The sequence below is a fragment of the Aquarana catesbeiana genome, linkage group LG06, assembly GCF_042186555.1.
Source record: "Aquarana catesbeiana isolate 2022-GZ linkage group LG06, ASM4218655v1, whole genome shotgun sequence".
Lineage (NCBI taxonomy): Eukaryota > Metazoa > Chordata > Amphibia > Anura > Ranidae > Aquarana > Aquarana catesbeiana.
Genome location: NC_133329.1, coordinates 386,072,900 through 386,091,858, shown reverse-complemented (window position 1 = coordinate 386,091,858; position 18,959 = coordinate 386,072,900). Strand labels below are relative to the sequence as shown.

The following is an 18,959-nucleotide window of genomic DNA, read 5'->3' as shown; positions in this document are numbered from 1 at the left end:
TGGCCCTTTGCTATGAAAGTTTGGAGACCCCTGGTATATTAATCTTTTTTTTTTTTTTTTCTTTTTTTACATTTAGTCAGTTGCTTTTTGGTTTGCTTTTTGGTTTCTGGCCTAGGCCAAAAAGAGGTCCTATATCCCATTAAGTCTTCATGGGAATTTTTTTTTCTTTCATTTGGAGGCACACTCTTTTGCTACATGAATCATCTGCCCTTATTCAAGATGACCATGGCTAGGGGGGGTGTTTTTCAAAGCATCTTCTCAACCAAAGAAAACATGGAGAACTAAAAAAGAAGAAACATTGAGAATTAAAAATGAATTAAATTTTTTTTTTCAGTTTTTGGTGCTCAGATACTGTTTAGTTCTGTGTTAAGGGCCAAATAGAACGTGTTTGCTACACTGTGGCTGGTGTATATGTTGCAGTCATCCAAAGAGAATAGTTAAAGGCTTTTGACCAGAATTAAGTCGGCATGGAAGGCACAAAATCCCACCCTTCATAAATGGGTTTAAAGCCAATCCAGTGGCCAAAATGAGATCTCTATTCATAGTACGAAAGCTGATAACCTCCCGTTGGGTTTCACCAAATGCTTCTACCTTTTGGGAACTGGAATGGTGAAATGGATAAATATGTAATGTTTGAAAATCACACTTATGCTCAACGGAACATCTCTCAGAAGTATGAAAAGATATGGAGAAAATGGATAGATGCATCACGTTCTAATTTTAATTTAAATCTATAATTAAGATTGGGTATATTTTTAGTGAAGGGGGAAGTCTGTCAAAGAAAATGAAATGAAAAGAACATTTTTTTTTTATATACTATTTGCTCTGGAGTATTTCTGTATCTCTGAATATCTGTGAATATGCTGGGAAAATTAGATGATGATGTATCAAATGTACTAATTATGATATTGTTTGGAATTATGATTTGACATTGATTTAAATGTGTTTATTTGTTTTGCTTATTTTTTTTATTGAAAAGATTTTCAAAAATAAAATCTGAATAAAAATATAAAAAAGCCAATCCAAACTAGTGTGTTTCCACTTTTTGCAGCCAAACTACTTTATATTTGTTACATGTTCTCGTTAACCTAGCATAAAAAATTAAAAAATGCCTGTTACCTTTCTAAGAGCATTTTACTTGCTTAAACCACTCATAGGCTTACACGTATTTACGCTGAAGCCCTGAAGAAGGGGGGATTTAAAAACATAGAAATCTGCTGGATACTAACCTTTAAACTCTTCCTGTCCTTGTGTCATATGTATACAGCCTCAGGGGCAAGTGGTTAGACAGAATCATATCTGCAGCCTTGATCCTGGTATTGTGCTTTTTTTTTTTTTTTTTTTTTTTTTAAGCGCCATCAGTCTGCTTTCAGGCAAAAATGATTGAGCGGCTCTATAGCCGCTCAATCACATTTACAGGGTTCAGATGGGTCTCCACCCCTCCCACTGGTGCTGTTCTCGTTCTCTTTCGTTCCTTTGGGAAGCCTGGAACTGCTGTACTGTATTGGTCATGTTTGCCCCTTGTGATAGCAATAAAGTTCAATGGGAATAAAAAAGTGTAAAATAAAATGAAGCATTTAAAAAAAAAAAAAAACGTAAGGCTCCCTTGCCCACCCCCCGTGCTCATGTGCAAATGCCAGCGTGCACCTAGATCCCGCACGTATATGCAAACGTTAATTGCACCACACGTATGGGATATTGCTGTGAATCTCAGAGGTGAATGCCATAATTCTAGCACCAGTGCTCACATTTAACTGTAAACTGGTAAAGTTTTTAAAGCTTTGCTTTTGGATGATTTTAGGTAGCGTAGTTTGTTTCCATTTCACTGGTGTATCCAATTTTACATTTTGGCATGTTTGGTATCTATTTAGTCGAAGCAACATAATCTTTTATATGTTACCAAAAATGTGGGTTATATATTGTCTGTGTGCAATAAAATAAAAATTTGAAACTTTTCCTAAAAATTTGTGTTAGATTAACGGCTGTACAAATATCATGTGGCATAAAAAAAAAAAAAAGTGCAACAGCCACTATTTTTTTTTTCTACAGGGCTTTTGCTTTCAGAAAATATATTAGAAAATTATTAGGGAATCTAATAAATTTTCTAGCAAAAAAATGTTTTCAACATGTATGTGAGAAATTATCAAAATTGCCTTGATGGCAAGTGGGTAATAAAAATCACCATCTAATCAATACATTTTTTTCACACCTCTCCCTCTTCTTGTTTTTTTAAAGTTTTATCCAAGGTAACCTCTGTGGATTGCAGGCACTGGTGGTTTTTAAGACTTGCTTACTTAATACACCAGCATTTTACAACCCATCCTCTGTTCGTTACACTTAGACACAAAAAAAAAATGAGTTGCTGGCTTCCAGTCTATTTAGAAAAGTTTTCTATGACCAATCTCCCAGATGTCCATCCTTTGGGCTGACTTTGTAAATAAATGATGTTATTTAATCACATAGAGGGAGAAACAATATTTTTTTTTTGCTATTTTTTTTATCTTTTGCAGTTTTTTTCTATGCAAACTCAATAACCATTTAATGCAGGATGCTTCTATGAAGCTTTGTTTGTGGAGCATACTGATTATTCTAACTAATCCCATCATTGGCTGCTCATTTGTTGAATGCCTTTGCTAAGCTGAAATCCATTTAGGGTCTGTCTGAGCTGTTAGTGGAAGGGCAATTTCTTACTATTCAGTTTATGCGTGTGTTGTGAGATTAAATTATAGACTATTCACAGCACAGCATTAAATAACTCAGCAAAAGTGATGTTGAACAACCTAGAGTGCTCCGCCTTATGTTGAATGTGAAATTTTCGTATGCTTAGCTGATTTGGAAAAAATTGCACATTTTTATTTGCAAATTTTTGAAATAAACAAAATGCAATTTTTAGAATTATTTTAAAACAAATAGACAAAAACTCTTCACATTTCTACAAAATGCCCATAGACATTTGGTTATTTGGGAAACGAATGTGTATAGAAACAATTTGGTTTTGCTGACTGATGCTTATTGGGTGAGAGAAGGGATTGGACAGGTTTCTAAAAACTGTCCATTTGCTTTTATTTTCCCCTGATAAGCCAGCAGTTCCCTCTATGTAGGCAAAAAATAAATTGTGAAAATCAAAACTTAACAATTTATTTCATCATATTTTACATCTCTTAGATTGTAAGCTCTAATGAGGAGGGCCCTCCAATTCTTCTTGTTACATAGTACATAATTACACAGTAGGTGAGGTCGAAAAAAGACACAAGTCCATCAAGTCCAACCTATGTGTGTGATTATGTGTCAGTATTACGTTGTATATCCCTGTATGTTGCGGTCGTTCAGGTGCTTATCTAATAGTTTCTTGAAACTAAGGATGCCCCCCTGCTGAGACCACCGCCTGTGGAAGGGAATTCCTTGGCGCTCTTACAGTAAAGAACCCTCTACGTAGTTTAAGGTTAAACCTCTTTTCTTCTAATTTTAATGAGTGGCCACGACTCTTGTTAAATTCCCTTCCGCGGAAACATTTTATCCCTATTGTGGGGTCACCCGTATAGTATTTGTATATTGAAATCCTATCCCCTCTCTAGCGTCTCTTCTCCAGAGAGAATTATTTCAGTGCTCGCAACCTTTCCTCATAACTAATATCCTCCAGACCCTTTATTAGCTTTGTTGCCCTTCTTTGTACTCGCTCCATTTCCAGTACATCCTCCCTGAGGAGTGGTGCCCAGAACTGGACAGCATATTCCAGGTGCGGCTGGACCAGAGTCTTGTAGAGCGGGAGAATTATCGTTTTATCTCTGGAGTTGATCCCCCTTTTAATGCATGCCAATATTCTGCTTTGTTAGCAGCAGCTTGGCACTGCATGCCATTGCTGAGCCTATCATCTACTAGGACCCCCAGGTCCTTTTCCATCCTAGATTCCCCCAGAGATTCTCCCCCCAGTGTATAGATTGCATTCATATGTTTTCCACCCAAATGCATCATTTTCCATTTTTCTATATTGAACCTCATTTGCCATGTAGTTGTCCACCACATTAATTTGTTCAGATCTTTTTGCAAGGTTTCCACATCCTGCGGAGACGTTATTGCCCTGCTTAGCTTAGTATCGTCCACAAATACAGAGAACCATCTGTATTATCTGCCTTCATTTTGTAAAGCGATGCGCAAACTGTTAGCGGTATATAAATCTTGTATAATAAAATTGTATATGTGGTTGCAAGTGCTCTTGAAAGAACACTCCGAGAATCTGACATAAACACAGTATGACCCTTACAATGGCCGGAAAGAAGTTGAGCCTGTCTCGAGGTCCTCTAAGTGCATGGCAGGTTGGAGCCAAGGCAGCAAACATGTTTTTGAGTCTTTGCCCCCCTCCGTCAGGGTGCTGGCATACCTGGAAAATCACAGTGTTAAAAATACAAGTTCATCTTTAAAGCGGTTTCCATTTGTGTTTAGGGACTGAGTTGCGGGAATTAATACCTTAAGACATTTGAACGTGAAAGTGTCTGTTATATCTATGGTGGCCTTTAGAAAGTTCATAGTATGATAACATCTCACTACCACTCCTGTCCCTGCCTTTCTATAGATCTGCCATGAAACCCCAAAGACTCAGTTGGTGTCAGGTGTCTGCATCTTCAATCAGAGACAAGCGGTGCAGTACTAGAAGAGAGGAAGGGAAATTTGGTCCTATTCCTTACAAAACCACAAAAAAAAAAAAAAAAACTGAAAATATTTCTGTGGTTTATTAAAAAAAAAAAATTTTGAAGGTGAGAATTTTTATTTTTTTTTGCAGGTGGAAAAAGGGCAGATAGAGAAATCTCATGGAAGTAGATGGCAGGTGAAAAGAAGAAAAAAAATGAAGATAGTATTTGTGAAAACTTCATATTTGACTCTTGACTTTGTAATTGCAGGCATAGAATTGGAGCAAAAGATATAAGGAGGGCACAGTATTGGAGCTTATGCCCACTCCAACCAATCGGCTTCCTCTTGGGACGGATGCAGGCACCTTATTATAGGTGTTTTTACATTCACATAGGAGCTTACAGGCTAAGGCCCCTATCTCACATAAATACATACACCTACAGTGGGTATAGAAAAGAGTCATCCTTCTTTAACCACTTCCCGCCCGGTCAATAGCATATTGACGTCCGGGAAGTGGTTCTGTTATCCTGACTGGGCGTCATATGACGTCCAGCAGGATAACATGCCGGCGTGCGCCCGCATTGCGGCAATCGCGAGTGCGGCGTGTCAGTCTGACACCCCGCATCTCCAATCGTGATAAGAAGCCTCTGTCAGAGGCTTCTTACCACGTGATCAGCTGTGACCAATCACAGCCGATCCTCGGCATTCCTCGGTTCGCGCTGACAGGGAGAGACGATCGGCAGGCTCTCCCTGTCAGAGGGGGGGTGGTTGTTCTGTGCTGATAATCAGCACAGACCCCTCAAATGTAACGATCACCTGCCAATCAGTGCCCAGAAGTGCCAATAAAGTGTGCCAGTGCCCACCACTGTGCCAATCACTGCCCACCACTGTACCAATCACTGCCCAGCAGTAACACCTGTCAGTACTTCTCAGTACCTAATCATCAGTGCCACCTATCAGTGCCCATCAGTGCTGCATATCAGTGCCGCCTATTGGTGCCCATCAGTGCTGCATATCAGTGCCCGTCAATTCTACATATCAGTGCCACTTTATCAGTGCCAACCCATCAGCGCCCATCAGCGCCCGTCAGTGAAGGGAAAAACAAAATTTTATGAAAGAAACTAAAAAAAAAACATTTTTTTTCAAAAATTTTGGTCTTTTTTAGTTTGTTTAGCAAAAAATAAATACTGCAGAGGTGATCAAATACCACCAAAAGAAAGCTCTATTTGTGGGAAGAAAATGATAAAAACTTAGTTTGGGTACAGTGTTGCATGACCGCCCAATTGTCCTGGGCAGGAAGGGGCAAAAGTACCTGGTACTGAAGTGGTTAAAATAATCACTTTTTGTTGCCTGAAATGAAGACAGACAGTTTTTTGTTTTATCCAGTTGTATTTACTCAGTGCAACTAATAACATCCAAGTGAAAGATAACACCAACATGTCAGAAAAAAATAAAACAAATTCAAAAACAGAATCGCTATGTTGGAAAAGGGATCACCCCCCTGTGTCAGTATTTTTGTTGAACTACGTTTTGCTTTCATTACAGCCTTTAGTCTGTTTGGATTTGTCTCTACTGACTTTGCACATCTAGACTTTTTAATATTTGTGTGCTCTTTGCAAAACTGCTCAAGTTCAGTTAAATTTGATGGTGACCATTTGTGTACTGCAGTCTTCAAGTCATTCCACAGATTTTCAATGGGGTTTAAGTCTTAGCTCTGACTAGGCCATGCGAGGACATTCACCTTTTTTCCTTCTTCAACTACTCTGGTCATTTTTGGACCGTACTTGGACCACTTTTGGCAGGAGCCGTTAAACCTACCAGCATATTTTTGGAGTATGGGAGGAAAGGTGAGTTTCCAGTGAAAACTTAGGCAAGCTCAGGGAGAACATGCAAACTCCATGCAGTTAGTGTCCTGGTTGAGTTTCACCGCCTGGTTGAGATGGAGGATCCCGGTGCCGCAAGGCATGGGTGGCAACCACTGAGGCACAGTCTTGCTGCATGGCGTCCTTATACAGCTCTTTGCTTCTTTTGTATCAGCAGTTGGATATCTATAGAAGACTTTCCTGCCTTTTCTTATGTTTTGGCATCTAACTCTATATTCCTGCATTGAACAAAGAACATTTCTGTTTACAGAGCTTACAGGTTTTCGTTTACAAAGCCCCCAAAGTGAAATTCCCAAAGCCAGAGGGTCAAATAACGTAAAAACAATTTGGCAGGCTAACCTTTACTAAATGAACCGGTGACATTTTGATAGAAGAAAGTGTAATCTGTCACTTGACCTCAGGTGCTCCTTTTATTGGATAGGTGTCCTTCCCGGATGATGACCAAATTGTCATGGGCAGTCTACATAGTATATCGTCTTCTCTTTTCAGTGATGCTTTGGCTTCTGAACAATATGAAGAGGAGCTGCATAAAAATATATTGTTCTGTGAGACGCACAGCTGGCTGGTTCAACACCATCTGACAAATAAGATGTCACTTATTTAAAAAAAAAAAAAAATTCTTAAAACCGTCAACCATGTTACAGCATGGCATAAACTTTTATAGAATACATTATACAACATTCTGGGTGGAAGATTTGTGTCCTAAACTTGTAACTTTTGTCATTCATCAACATTCCTTTAAGATTCTTGTATATTACATATTATATTCCAGGATGTCCTGTTGTAACACCGATAACATTTTTTTTAATGTATTTTGTTATTAGCCCTGATGAAGGGTGATTGGAGGAGCCCCCGAAATGCATTAGTGATGAATATAAATTACCTGGATTTTCTACTACATTTATGGTGCTCTCTGTTCTTCACTGTACTAGAATAGGCAATTCTCCCATCCTGTTCCACAAAGCAATGCCCAGAACCTGAGCAAATAGTTTACAGCCCCATTGTGGGGTGTGAAGTATGCAGTACAGACTATTAGAAGGTCAGTAGTTGCAGGAATGCTTAAAGCAGTAGTAAATCGGCTTGCTCACTTGTACCTACAGGTAAGCTTATAATTAAGCTTACCTTGTAGGTAACAAGAAATATAAAAATGTGCACCATTTAGGAGATAGTCACTACTTCTGCAGTAAGTGACGTCACCAGCGCATGCGCTCTGAATAGACAGCATTCCGTCCCTTCAGAGCGCAGTGCTGCGGACGAGGCTTCCGTGCATGTGTGTGGAAGTAAGGTTGTCGCGGCTTGGCCATTCAAAAGGCCGGAGCCCGTGAACTTGAAAGGGAGTTAACTTGCACTTAGTTTGCAGGGGGAAGATTTTTTTTTTTTTAAATCTGGAAGCCCAGGTTCACACTGGCGGCGGGAATGAAATCGTGCGATTTCAGCTGAACTCGCACATTTCATTCTAGCATTTCAGTCCCGACTTCGGGGGCGACTTTAGAGACATCTGTGCGGGTTTCTGCACAGATGTCTTTTGAAATTGCACCCCGAAGTCGCCAAAAGTAGTACAGAAACTATTTTTGGGAATCGGTGCGTCGCCACAAATGCGGCGTCTCACTGATTCGGACGGTGCCATTGCCGGCAATAGCCGCCGATTTGACATGTCAAATCGCATGCCAAATTGCTGCAATGTGAACCAGGGTTAAAGGAAACTTTTTTTTTTTTTTTCTTTTAAATACCAAACGTGTCCATACTTGCCTGCTCTACCCACAATTACTTTTCCCAGATCGGGCCCTATCCTCCTCATCACAGGTCCCCTGCCGGCGTTCCTGGCTCCTCATCTCTTGCTGGTGCCCCCAACAGGAAACCAATTCCCATGAGGGCACTCCTGCGGGCTCGCTTTTGAGCCCCCACTGCTGCGTCCATTGACACTGACAGCGGGACTCGGCCCAGCTCCCTCGTCACGAGTTGATTGACAGGATTGCTATCAATCTGCTCAATGTGGAGGGAGACGGCTGTGAGAGCCACTGCTCTGGTGCACGCTGCTGGATCGAATTGGGCTCAGGTACGAATAAGGGGGGGTGGGGGCATGGAGCATCCTGCAGCAGAGAGGCTTTTTTTACTTTAATGCATTAAGGTAAAAAACCTTGAGGCTTTAAAACAACTTTAACCACTTAAAGACCACCCACCGCATATATACTGCGGCAAGGCGGCTCTATTGCGAAAAACAACGCACCTGTATGTCGTTTCACGCAACAGAGTGTCCGCTGCACGGAGGAGGAGCCGATGTCCGCCGGCCATCTGCGATCGCGGTACAGAGAGGCAGAACGGGGATCTGCCTATGTAAACAAAGCAGATCCCCATTCTGACAGGGGACAACATGGAGATCTGCTGTTCCTAGTGATTAGGAACAGCTATCTCTGTGTTGTTCCCATCAGCACTTCCCCCACACAGTAAGAAGACACACAGAGGGAACACATTTAACTCTTTGATTGCCCCTGGTGTTAACCCCTTCCCTGCCAATGTAATTTATACAGTCACCAGTGCATTTTTGTAGCACTGATCACTGTATTGGTGTCAATGGTTCCCAAAAAGTGTGACTTAGGGTCAGATTTGTCCCCATGTCGCAGTCCCGTTAAAAATCGCTGCCCTTACTAGTAAAAATAAATAAAAAAAACAATCAATATACGCTTATTGCGATTTTTTTTTTTTTAACCAAAATTATGTAGAAGAATACATTTTGGCCTAAATTGATGATTTTTTTTTTTTTTTTTATGTTCTGGATATGTATTATAGCAGAAGTTAAACAATATATAGTTTTTTCTTCTAAATTGTTGGTCTTTTTTTGTTTATAGCGCAAAAAATAAAAAACGCAGAGGTGATCAAATACCACCAAAAGAAAGCTCTATTTGTGGGGAAAAAAAGGACATCAATTTTATTTGGGTACAGCGTTGTATCCCTGCGCAGTTGTCAGTTAAATTACCGCAGTGCCGTATTGAAAAAAATAGCCTGGTCATTAAGGGGGTAAATCCTTACAGGGCTGAAGTAGTTAAAGTGGATAAAAACCCAAAAAGCACACATTTAATACAGTATATTGCAGCTTACAAATTCTTAGATGGGATGTCTGCATTTATTTTTTTTAAATTTTATTTTCTCTTTTTCACCTGGCGATCCTGTCATTAAAGCTGGGTATACACGTATAAATTTTCGGACGACAACATTTGTACAAAGATTAATTTGAAAACTCTGTGTACGTTCATTGAATGGGCGAATGTCGTTCAAAAATATCACTTGCTTTTAACATTCAATTTTTAAATAAATGAAATAAAAAAAAAAAAAACGTATACAGTGTCTGAAATTCGTTCATTCGAGAAAAGTTTCTGCTCCTTACGAATGTTCCTGTCACTGTGGTCGAAAATGAACATTGATTTGACCCCACTAATGATTTGAAAATCTATTCGCTTATGGTCTGCACTATAGAAAGTTTTTCACCTTAATGCATAGAATGAGATGAAAAACCACGAGGGTTTACAACCCCTTTAAGTGCGAGGAGGAGGGGGAGAGAGAGCACACCCCACACCTCCTCTGCTTACTGCTTCCAGCGCTGGGCTGACAGAAGTAGTGATGCTGCTGTCACTACTCCTGTCAGACTTATAGTAGAAGGCACTTGCGGCACCCCCATCACTACAATACACGCTGCGCCCAGGGCAGCCACCCCTTGTCCTGGCCCGGCCCTGAGTACATCTAACACTACCCTCTTCCCAGTGTTGACAATGTTGCTGTCCAAAGGTGTCTCCATTGCTGCTCTATCCAGAGTGGAAACGCACAAAGACAGGAAGTGTTACTGGCAGGACCACCAGGTCAAAAAAAAAAAAAAAAAAACACCCTAAAAAAATAAAAATAAAAATAATGCAGCAGCCATATCCTAGAATTAATAAACTGCAGTATAGCAATTTTTTTTTTTTTTTTTGGGTTAAAATACACTTTAAGGTGGCCTCTAAGCAGCGCTGGAATGGCAGATGCCAAGGTAAGGAATAGGTACCTGAAAACACCCTGTTCTGCCCATAGCTCTAAAACAACAGTATGTGTTTTTTTTTTACTTGGTGATAAGCCTCCAGCCTCTACCAAGAACTGAAATATAACTTTTGGGAAGGCTAACCCTTAAATTGTCCCAATGTGCCTGCTAGCCGACTGGTACATGTAGTCCCCGAGCCGCTGTAGTATACATCACTTTTTATTTTTTTTATATGCCTTCCCTGGAAGTTATCTAATTACTTTATTCACTGAGCCACACAGCATTTTATCGATCGCAGCAGAGAGCGTTGGAGGGGTCTAATCTCTCCTCTCTGTTCCGATTATACACATTGCAGCATTTTACTGTATGAATTATTAATTATTCCATATATTAATAGTTTGTGTAGGAGGATAAAGTAATGTCAGTATCATTTTCTGTATATTTATTAGTTCTTGTTTTTTTCCCAGATTCCCCTCAGCTTCTGTGGTGTTAAAGAGCCACTATATTTAATTGATAAGTTCCTGCAGAAGTGGAAAGTGTTTTGAAATTTGAGTTATGGTGTTCTCGTTTTTATGTCTTTTAATGCTAGTCATTTGTTATGGCTTATTACACCTGTGTAAAACTGATAAGCAATGATGTGTTATAGCAGAAATTAAAGCTGAACTCTAGGCAGATGTAAGCCACAAATGAATGCAGCTCCATAACCATTAATACATCAAATGCAAGCAGGGTAAGTGCTCAAGTTTGACCTGTGTAATATGTGTGTAATATGGACGTTGTTAGCTCTTATGGTAGATGCGTTTTTAAGCATTTGCAAAGTGAGTTCACATCAGACAGGAATTATATTTAAAAGAGAAGCCTTGACTGTACTTCTCCTGTGGATCACAGGAGTGCAGTTTGTTCTGCACTCCTGTGACCTGGTTTCAGCAGGCAGTGGGTTCAAATCACAGAGTCAGTCCAGGCTCCACGAAGTCGGGATCCGCACACATGCCAGTGTTCTGCCGAGAAAGTTCCCTTCGGCGCATAAGGACCCCCCTCTACTGCGCAGGCGCAGCGCTTGCGCAGTAGGAGCCGGCGGAAATAGCCGAATACAATAGAAATCAGCTGTGCACGGCGCCTGTAAGAGGGCCCCTCGCGGGCTCGCTTCGCTCGCCATGCTTCGGGCACGGCCTCGCTTCGCTCGGCACTTTTTTTATTCTCCCTCTAGGTCCACTTGGTTGGTGGGGCTTCAACCTGGACCCAGGGCGCAGGCACAGCTGATTGAAGTTTTTCATCTTCGGGTATTTTCGGCGGCTCCTAGTCGTTCGTACTGCGCAAGCGCTGCGCCTGCGCAGTACAGGGGGGTCCTTATCCGCCAGGGGAACTTTCTCCGCAAGACACCGGACGCTCTTGCCCTCTCTACAGGCCAGCGCTCCTGTGAGCGATGAGGAGGCAGAGCAGAGAGCTGGTGACTGTCAGTCACCAGCTCTCTGCTCACGGAGCCCTGAGAACCGAGTGATCAGCAGTGTTTGATCACTTGATTCTTAGCGCTCATGCCAGCGGGGGGGACAGATGCAGCTTCGGACGGATGCTGCATTCACATAGGTATGATTCTGCAAAAAAAAGTCCATGCTTCTCTTTTAAGGGCTTAAAAAAGGAAAGAGCCTTGCTCTACCAGATTGCCTATGCAGGGGTTCTTCTTCAGCGAACTCAAATAACAGAAAAATACCAAGCTACCTGGCTCTTAAGGCACACTCAGCCTCGGTGGCAGTACCTCGCTGCACAGGCCCACTCCTGGCCTCCAAATTGGGCTCTCCAGCACCCGTCCCTCTGGCAGGTTTTATCTTACTCTTCCAGAGACTTCCTCCAGTCCCTTGGACCCACTAGCCGTCTCAGCTTTCTTGGCCTCCCAGACCTTCTTGGTAGCTCTCCTTACTTTCCCAGTTCTTTGGGCCAGAAGTCCTCCTCACAAGGGATGCAGTCTCTCATGGGAACAACCAGGTCTCCAAACTGGGCAGCAACTGCTCTGAGCTATGCTCAGATCTGACTTGTAATGATCCTTCATACCTGTTCCCTCACACAGGCTGCAGGCAACTAGCAAAGCCCAGACACAGGGTTGAAGATTCCTTCCTACCTAAGGTGCTTAGGAACCTTCAAGCTTCAGGTCGTGATCCGGAACTACCAAATCCTGGGAAAGCTTAAGACACGGTTTTCTCTGCTCAAAAAACACCTGCTGGAGCTTCTCCAACTGGATCTTTGAGAGTTTGGTGTCCTTTTTATTCCAATTTGCCAAACGCATACTGTGGCAGGGCCTCGCTCTGTCACGCCTGATATCTTCTTGCAAGTTTCTGAAAAGCAGTGTTAAAAGGGGGTGAGAAAAGCAGTGCTAGGAGCAGCTTTACTGCAATGCTTAATATGCTGAAAAAGTAGAAGAGAGATGTAGAAAACCCATCAAAAGAGCATGTTGAAGCGGTAGGCACTTTAATGTGCGAGGAAGTCGAAGCAAGTGTAAATTATCCCTAAAATAGAGATGAGCTCATCTGTCCGCTGCTTTGTCTTTCACTGTCCAGTCACAAACTGGGGGAGGTACAAGACCAGTTACTGTTATTTGAAGACGAAAATGTGGGCTCAGCCCTTGCCCTCCCTTTTCAACCGCCCATCTACCCCCTATATTAGAGGAGCTCCTTTTTTTCTGTTTACTTTCAGCCTGGTTACATGATCTTAGTAGATCTTCTAGCGGTGGCTGATTCCCCCATGCAAAAAGCGATGATGTTAAAGTAAAAATGTTAGCACCACGGTGCAATTTTGCATGGTTGTCACGCAACAAAATGCACGAAAATCGCATTAAAAAACGCAACTCTTTGGGAGCGAAGGGAGGCCCATTCAAAATAAATAGTGTCACTCCAACAACGCACCTCTGATGCCATTTAGATGTGAACAGGGCCTTAGTTCAAGTCCACTTTAGTGTCTGTACATCAGCATTAGTCCCCTCAGTGTATGCCTAGATTCTCAATTTGAATTTGTGCTTTTCTCTTATGGACATAATTCCTAGCTGTTATAATTATTTATAAGCACACCTTCACTTTAGTTAAGAAAAGGTCTACATTGCTTCCCTGATAGGTATCAGTTTCAATTTTCACTTCAGTATTCTTGTTTTTATTTTTTTGTAATGTGGGAGCACTGAACATTATGGAAATATTTATAACATGATGGGTGGTGTGTGGTCCCGGAGACTGCTCACCAGCAACTGTGGGATCCTGCTGGACCCCCAGAGAAGTTTGCTAAAGTTTTGCGAGGATAGCAGTGCCACACCAGCTTGTATGGTCCTTTTTGAATGATTTTATTTTGCAACATCTATGCGTTTCGGGAGCTTAGCACTCCATCTTCATCAATATACTTTTGGAATTGTTACTAAAATGACGATGTGATGTGATGACTGATTTTTCAACATTTTCTAATATTTTGTCTGATTTTAAGAGTGGGATTGGGCTAGTCTTGTGTATTTTTTTTTTTGTTTTGCATTTTATCTGGTGCCCTAGTGGAGCGTTTGATCCAGCAACAATTTTTAATTGTATATTTCAGTGAAAGCGGCCAGACTCCATATGTTTACCAGTAAGATTTAAGCCTGGTATACGATGCAATTATCAGACAAATTATGGTCCGTTGTTTTTTTAATGCTAGTATTGAAAATGAAGAGGTTACTTAAGTTACGAAAGTTCTCGTACAACGAAAAAAATTCAGACGTGATGTAATGTGTTGTATTCTTGGATGAAAGCCATACTGATTAAATAAAAATCCTATGATCTGGTGTCGTATGAGAAACATTTTCGTGTTTGTCCCTTCGGATAATTTTACTAACAGTCAGATTATCGTACGATCGCCTTGAAAGCGGTATTTTTCGTACGATTTTCTGATCGTGTGTACGAGCCTTTAGCCAGTCACCATAATCAGAACTGATGAGAATGTACAGTTTAAAGCATAGCGGCATGATGGATAAAAGCACGGGCAATCCCCAACATAGTAATAAAAAATTAAGACTTTACACAAATCCTAAACAGTCTTTGGTATTCTCAGTTAACCAAGATGCACGCGTTTATGTACATTTTATTGTAGGGCTTCTGGCTGAAAACCGGAATAAATTGTAAGAACATCTGTAACCACAAAAAATTATCTTAAACTCTAATAAAAAAAAAAATATTGGAAATTAAAGCTCCCCAGGAGTTCACTGCCCCTGCACCTACTTTGAGTCCTTGGTGCCTCCATTTTGGAACTAAACCAGGACCAGGGACAGGCAACCAACTACATGACTGGAATTTGCAAGAGAAGGCCTTTGAGCATCTGTTTGGAGTACCAATGATAAATATTAACCTGGAACTGCACTTATGGCAGTTTTTTTTTTTTAAACCGTTTGCCCTAAATAGGTTATTAACTTACTATAATCACTTCTGAAAATTATAGTTGCCTGGATACCTTGGGCCTCAGTACTTAAAGTGACTGAACCAGAACAAGCATGCAGCTAGTGAAATCAGAACTTATTAACTTCTGAATTGTTTGGGGTAAGTGACTCAAAGTATAGGGTCAAAATCTGACCATTACACCTCTGAGTTTGTTGGACATTTCATTTCAGAGCCATAGATGTTAATATGGAGTTGCCTCCATCCCCCTTCTGTTGCACCTGCAACAGCATCCACTTTAATGGGAAGGCTTTCCTCAAGATTGTGGATTGTGCCTGTGGGATTTTGTGGCCATTCAGGCAAAAGAACATTTGTGAGGTTACATGAATTGACCTGGTTCGCAATTAGTATTCCAATTCCCAAAGCGGTCTAGTAGGGTCGTACTGTGCAGGTCACCCACGTTCCTCCACACCAAACTGGTCAAACAAGGTCTTTATGGAGAGCTGTTTTTGTACAGGGCCTCAGTCATGCTGGAACAATAAAAGGTCTTCCCCCAAATTGTTACCACTTGGATTGAAGAGCACAATAATCTAAAATATCTTTCTATGCTGTAGCATTAACATTACCCTTCACTGGGAAACCCAAACTCGATAATTTGTGGATGGGGTGGGGGCATAAACTTTTGACCGTATAGTGTATCAACATCTAGCCAGGCACCTAACCATTTCATAGGAAGGGGTTAGCAATGGTAACTCACAGTACATGATTCTTTTACAATGGAAGTTTTTATATCTTCTGATAGGTGGGTGTGCATAACCAGTTTTTCTTTATTGCTTTGCCAGAATACTTTCTTCATTTAATGTAACCGAGCTTTCTTTTTGTTTGTTTGCAGATGGGCCTAGGAAAAACCATCCAGGCAATTGCGATATCTTATTTCTACAGAAATGAGTGGCCTCTTCTTATTGTTGTCCCATCCTCACTGAAATATCCATGGATTGAGGAACTGGAGAAGTGGATTCCAGAGCTAGGCCCGGAGGACATTACAGTCATTGAGAATAAGACTGATGTTGGGTAAGGGAAAGGGTCAAGTGTGGATTTGGACTGGGTGAGCAGTGCCTAGAATAGCATTATGAAAGCTTACTGCACAGCTTTAAACTGCTACAAAAATAGAAATAGGTTGTTAAAGCAGATCTCCAGCGTTAGTAAAAGAAATAGCACAAGTGTTTTAAAAATAGACAATGTAGTACTCACCTTGTCTCCAACACTTCCCCCTGCAGAAACTTCTCTTTCCCACCATCTGTCGGTCCTCTTTTGAGTTGAATGACGGCCAGCATCAGCAGAAACTTCTCTTCCCCACCATTTGTTGGTCCTCTCTTGCGCTGAATGACGGCCAGCATCATTAAACCCTTTAACTGTGAGCCCGGGCTGTCATGGAATATGCCCCCCCCCCCCCCCAATCCTTACATGGGCCTGTTCCCTAGACTTCTGGTGCAATGTTGCAAAAAGTGGTGCTGATGTAGCATCATCTTGGTTAGGTTTCTGTAGTTGGGGTAAATTTAGTTCTTGGTTTCCTTGTATTAGGGCAGCAGTACTCAATTGCTTTTGGCTGTAATGGGTTCTGCTGGTACAGGGTCAACTACTCACCCTGCTTTCCACTGAGTTCTGGAATATAGTGGATGGGAGAGGCAGACCCTAGCCTGAATATTCATACAGCCTTAGCCGATCCTTGATTAGTAGAGTTACCAGCAGGGGGCTGAGAGGTGTATAAATAATCTGGGACTTAGAACAGCAGTCTCTTGCTCCTGAGGAATGAAGACCCAGCCTAAGGGCTGAGGCCCTCTGTTCTGCTAGCTTCAGGGCAGAAATAATTATTTTTGGGGTCCCAGCTCCAGCTAAAGCTTGGTGACCCTTGTCCTGAGCACCCTGAAGCAGCACAGGAAGTGTTGCAGTGGATCCAGGCCGGAGGCATCCAGTACAAAGCCTGGCTGGTACTGCAGGAAGCAATAAAGTACACAGGGCACTGTGAGTACTATCCTCAAGTATCCTAGAGAATGTCCTTGCCACCTTTGGGAGAGCTCACTACAGTTTCTTGACCCAGGTCATACCTCTCTCATGGGGTCTCCTGCATTGTAGTTCTTCTGAATTCAAAAGAGTGATCGCATCCTGGGGTCTGTGCTACACTGATGTCATGTCAGAAATATTCTCTCTGTATTGATAATCATCCCACCGATGCTACATGAAAAGAGGAAGAGAAGCTTGCTAGGCTCCTTACAAAGCTTGTAATTCGTAGATTGAGCTTGAACTCTTCCATGAGTCTGGACCAACCAAAGGAATGAAAGGGCTCAACTGGTCACATAATAGGAGCCGGCTGAGGCTATGATTTGTGCATCAGAGGGTAAGGCCGCACAGTGGGGAACTTGGGAAGCCACGTGATGATTTCCTATAGGGTTTTCATCCTATATTACTAGTTTTGTTGGATTTACATATTTCACTAACAGCTTTACCCATGTGCCATGGTGGGGCTTGGTATCCAGTTAAATGCAGCGATTTTAACGGTAAAGAAAGAACAAGCCAAAACATTTTTTTTTCTACTGTTTTGAAGGAGAATCGCATCTTGCAAAGTGACAGTTTTGGGGTACGGCTTGCTGACTTCCGACGCCTCCACACTGATAAATGCTCTCTACAAACAGCACTTCAGAGTGGTTTTAGTGGACGAGTCTCACTACATGAAGTCTCGTAATGCGTCTCGCAGCAAACTTCTCCAGCCGATTGTTCAGAGAGCGACAAGAGCACTCCTGCTCACTGGGACGCCGGCGCTTGGAAGACCCGAAGAGGTAATTGAATTTATAGTTTAGCCTTTTTTTCTACTCTTAGATGGCTGCATGGGGTTTTCTTTACCCGAGCATCACAAAGCAACCCAGTTCTCAGAATTTAACGTTATAACGATTTTTAAATCAGTTTTTTTTTTCTTTCCCCTTCTAGCTTTACATGCAGATCGATGCACTTTTCCCAAGACTATTTGGAACTTGGACGGAATATGCAAAGAAATATTGTAATGCGCATGTCAGGTATTTATAGCCTTAAGCTTTTCTGCTTAGTATAATCTGGCATGTAGATGAGCTGCTAATGTTTAGGTTAAAGCGTTTGTTAACCCAAAAAAATAATATATAGATTCTGGTCCCTTAAAGCAGATTACACAGCACAATGCTTGTTCTATGTAATCTGCCCGCCTCTAAACTGTAAAAAAAAAAAAAAAAAAAAAAAAAAAAACCTGATTCTGCCACTTCCTGTATGCCCTCTCTAAACAGACCACGATAACCAGGGCTGCTCTGCCCTGATCACTGTGGTCAAAGTGCCTCCGTCTGTGATGGGCTGCCCTGCTCTCCTCTCCCCTATTCACCCCCCTCCTTCCTGCCTGCCATCTCCCTCTCTGTCTGTCTCCAGCCTGCTCCCCCCCGCCGCTATTATTGTAATAATAAAATCTTAAATTTGTCACTGCCAGCCCCTCTATTAGAGGCTGGCATAGCACTATGTGTAAGTTGTTTTTAAAAACGAGTGCTGTAAATTCCGAATTTCAGCTTTCTTCAGGCCGATCACGTGACTCAAGGGCGCTTTCCAGCTCCGATGGATGGATTCTGCGGCAGAGACGAGCGGCTGATCCTCCAACATCAGCCGGGGAGATCACGGCCCCTCCCGCAGAAGACATCCATCGGAGCTGGAAAGCTGCCGCGAGTAATGTGACCGGCCTGAAGAAAGCTGAAAGTATTAGTATTTACAGCGCTCATTTTTAAAAACAACATACACATTGTGCTATGCCAGCCTCTAATAGAGGGTCTGGCATAGACTTATATTATTGCTGTAAGAAACACTTTAAGGGCACTTTCACACTGCCAGTGCCCGGGCGTCGGTGTTAAAGCGCCGCTATTTTTAGTGGCTCTTTACCGTAGTTTTTGCAGCGCTTATCGGCCGCTAGCAGGGTGCTTTTAACCCCCGCTAGCGGACGAAAAAAGGGTTAAAACCACCCGCAAAGCGGTTTGGTGGTGCTGCTCATTGATTTCTACAATGGGTAGC

At 41.9% G+C, this 18,959-nt stretch overlaps 1 protein-coding gene across 3 annotated transcripts in view; it reads left to right on the top strand.

The window, feature by feature from the left end:
* The window catches only part of ZRANB3 (zinc finger RANBP2-type containing 3), a 471,114-nt gene that overhangs the window by 185,818 nt on the left and 266,337 nt on the right, over positions 1 to 18,959 (top strand). For all 3 annotated transcript variants that reach the window (XM_073634288.1, XM_073634289.1, XM_073634290.1), the window contains 3 exons: positions 15,781 to 15,959; positions 17,491 to 17,722; positions 17,871 to 17,956. In XM_073634288.1, coding sequence (XP_073490389.1) covers positions 15,781 to 15,959; positions 17,491 to 17,722; positions 17,871 to 17,956 — 497 coding nt within the window. The remainder of the gene's footprint in view (positions 1 to 15,780; positions 15,960 to 17,490; positions 17,723 to 17,870; positions 17,957 to 18,959) is intronic.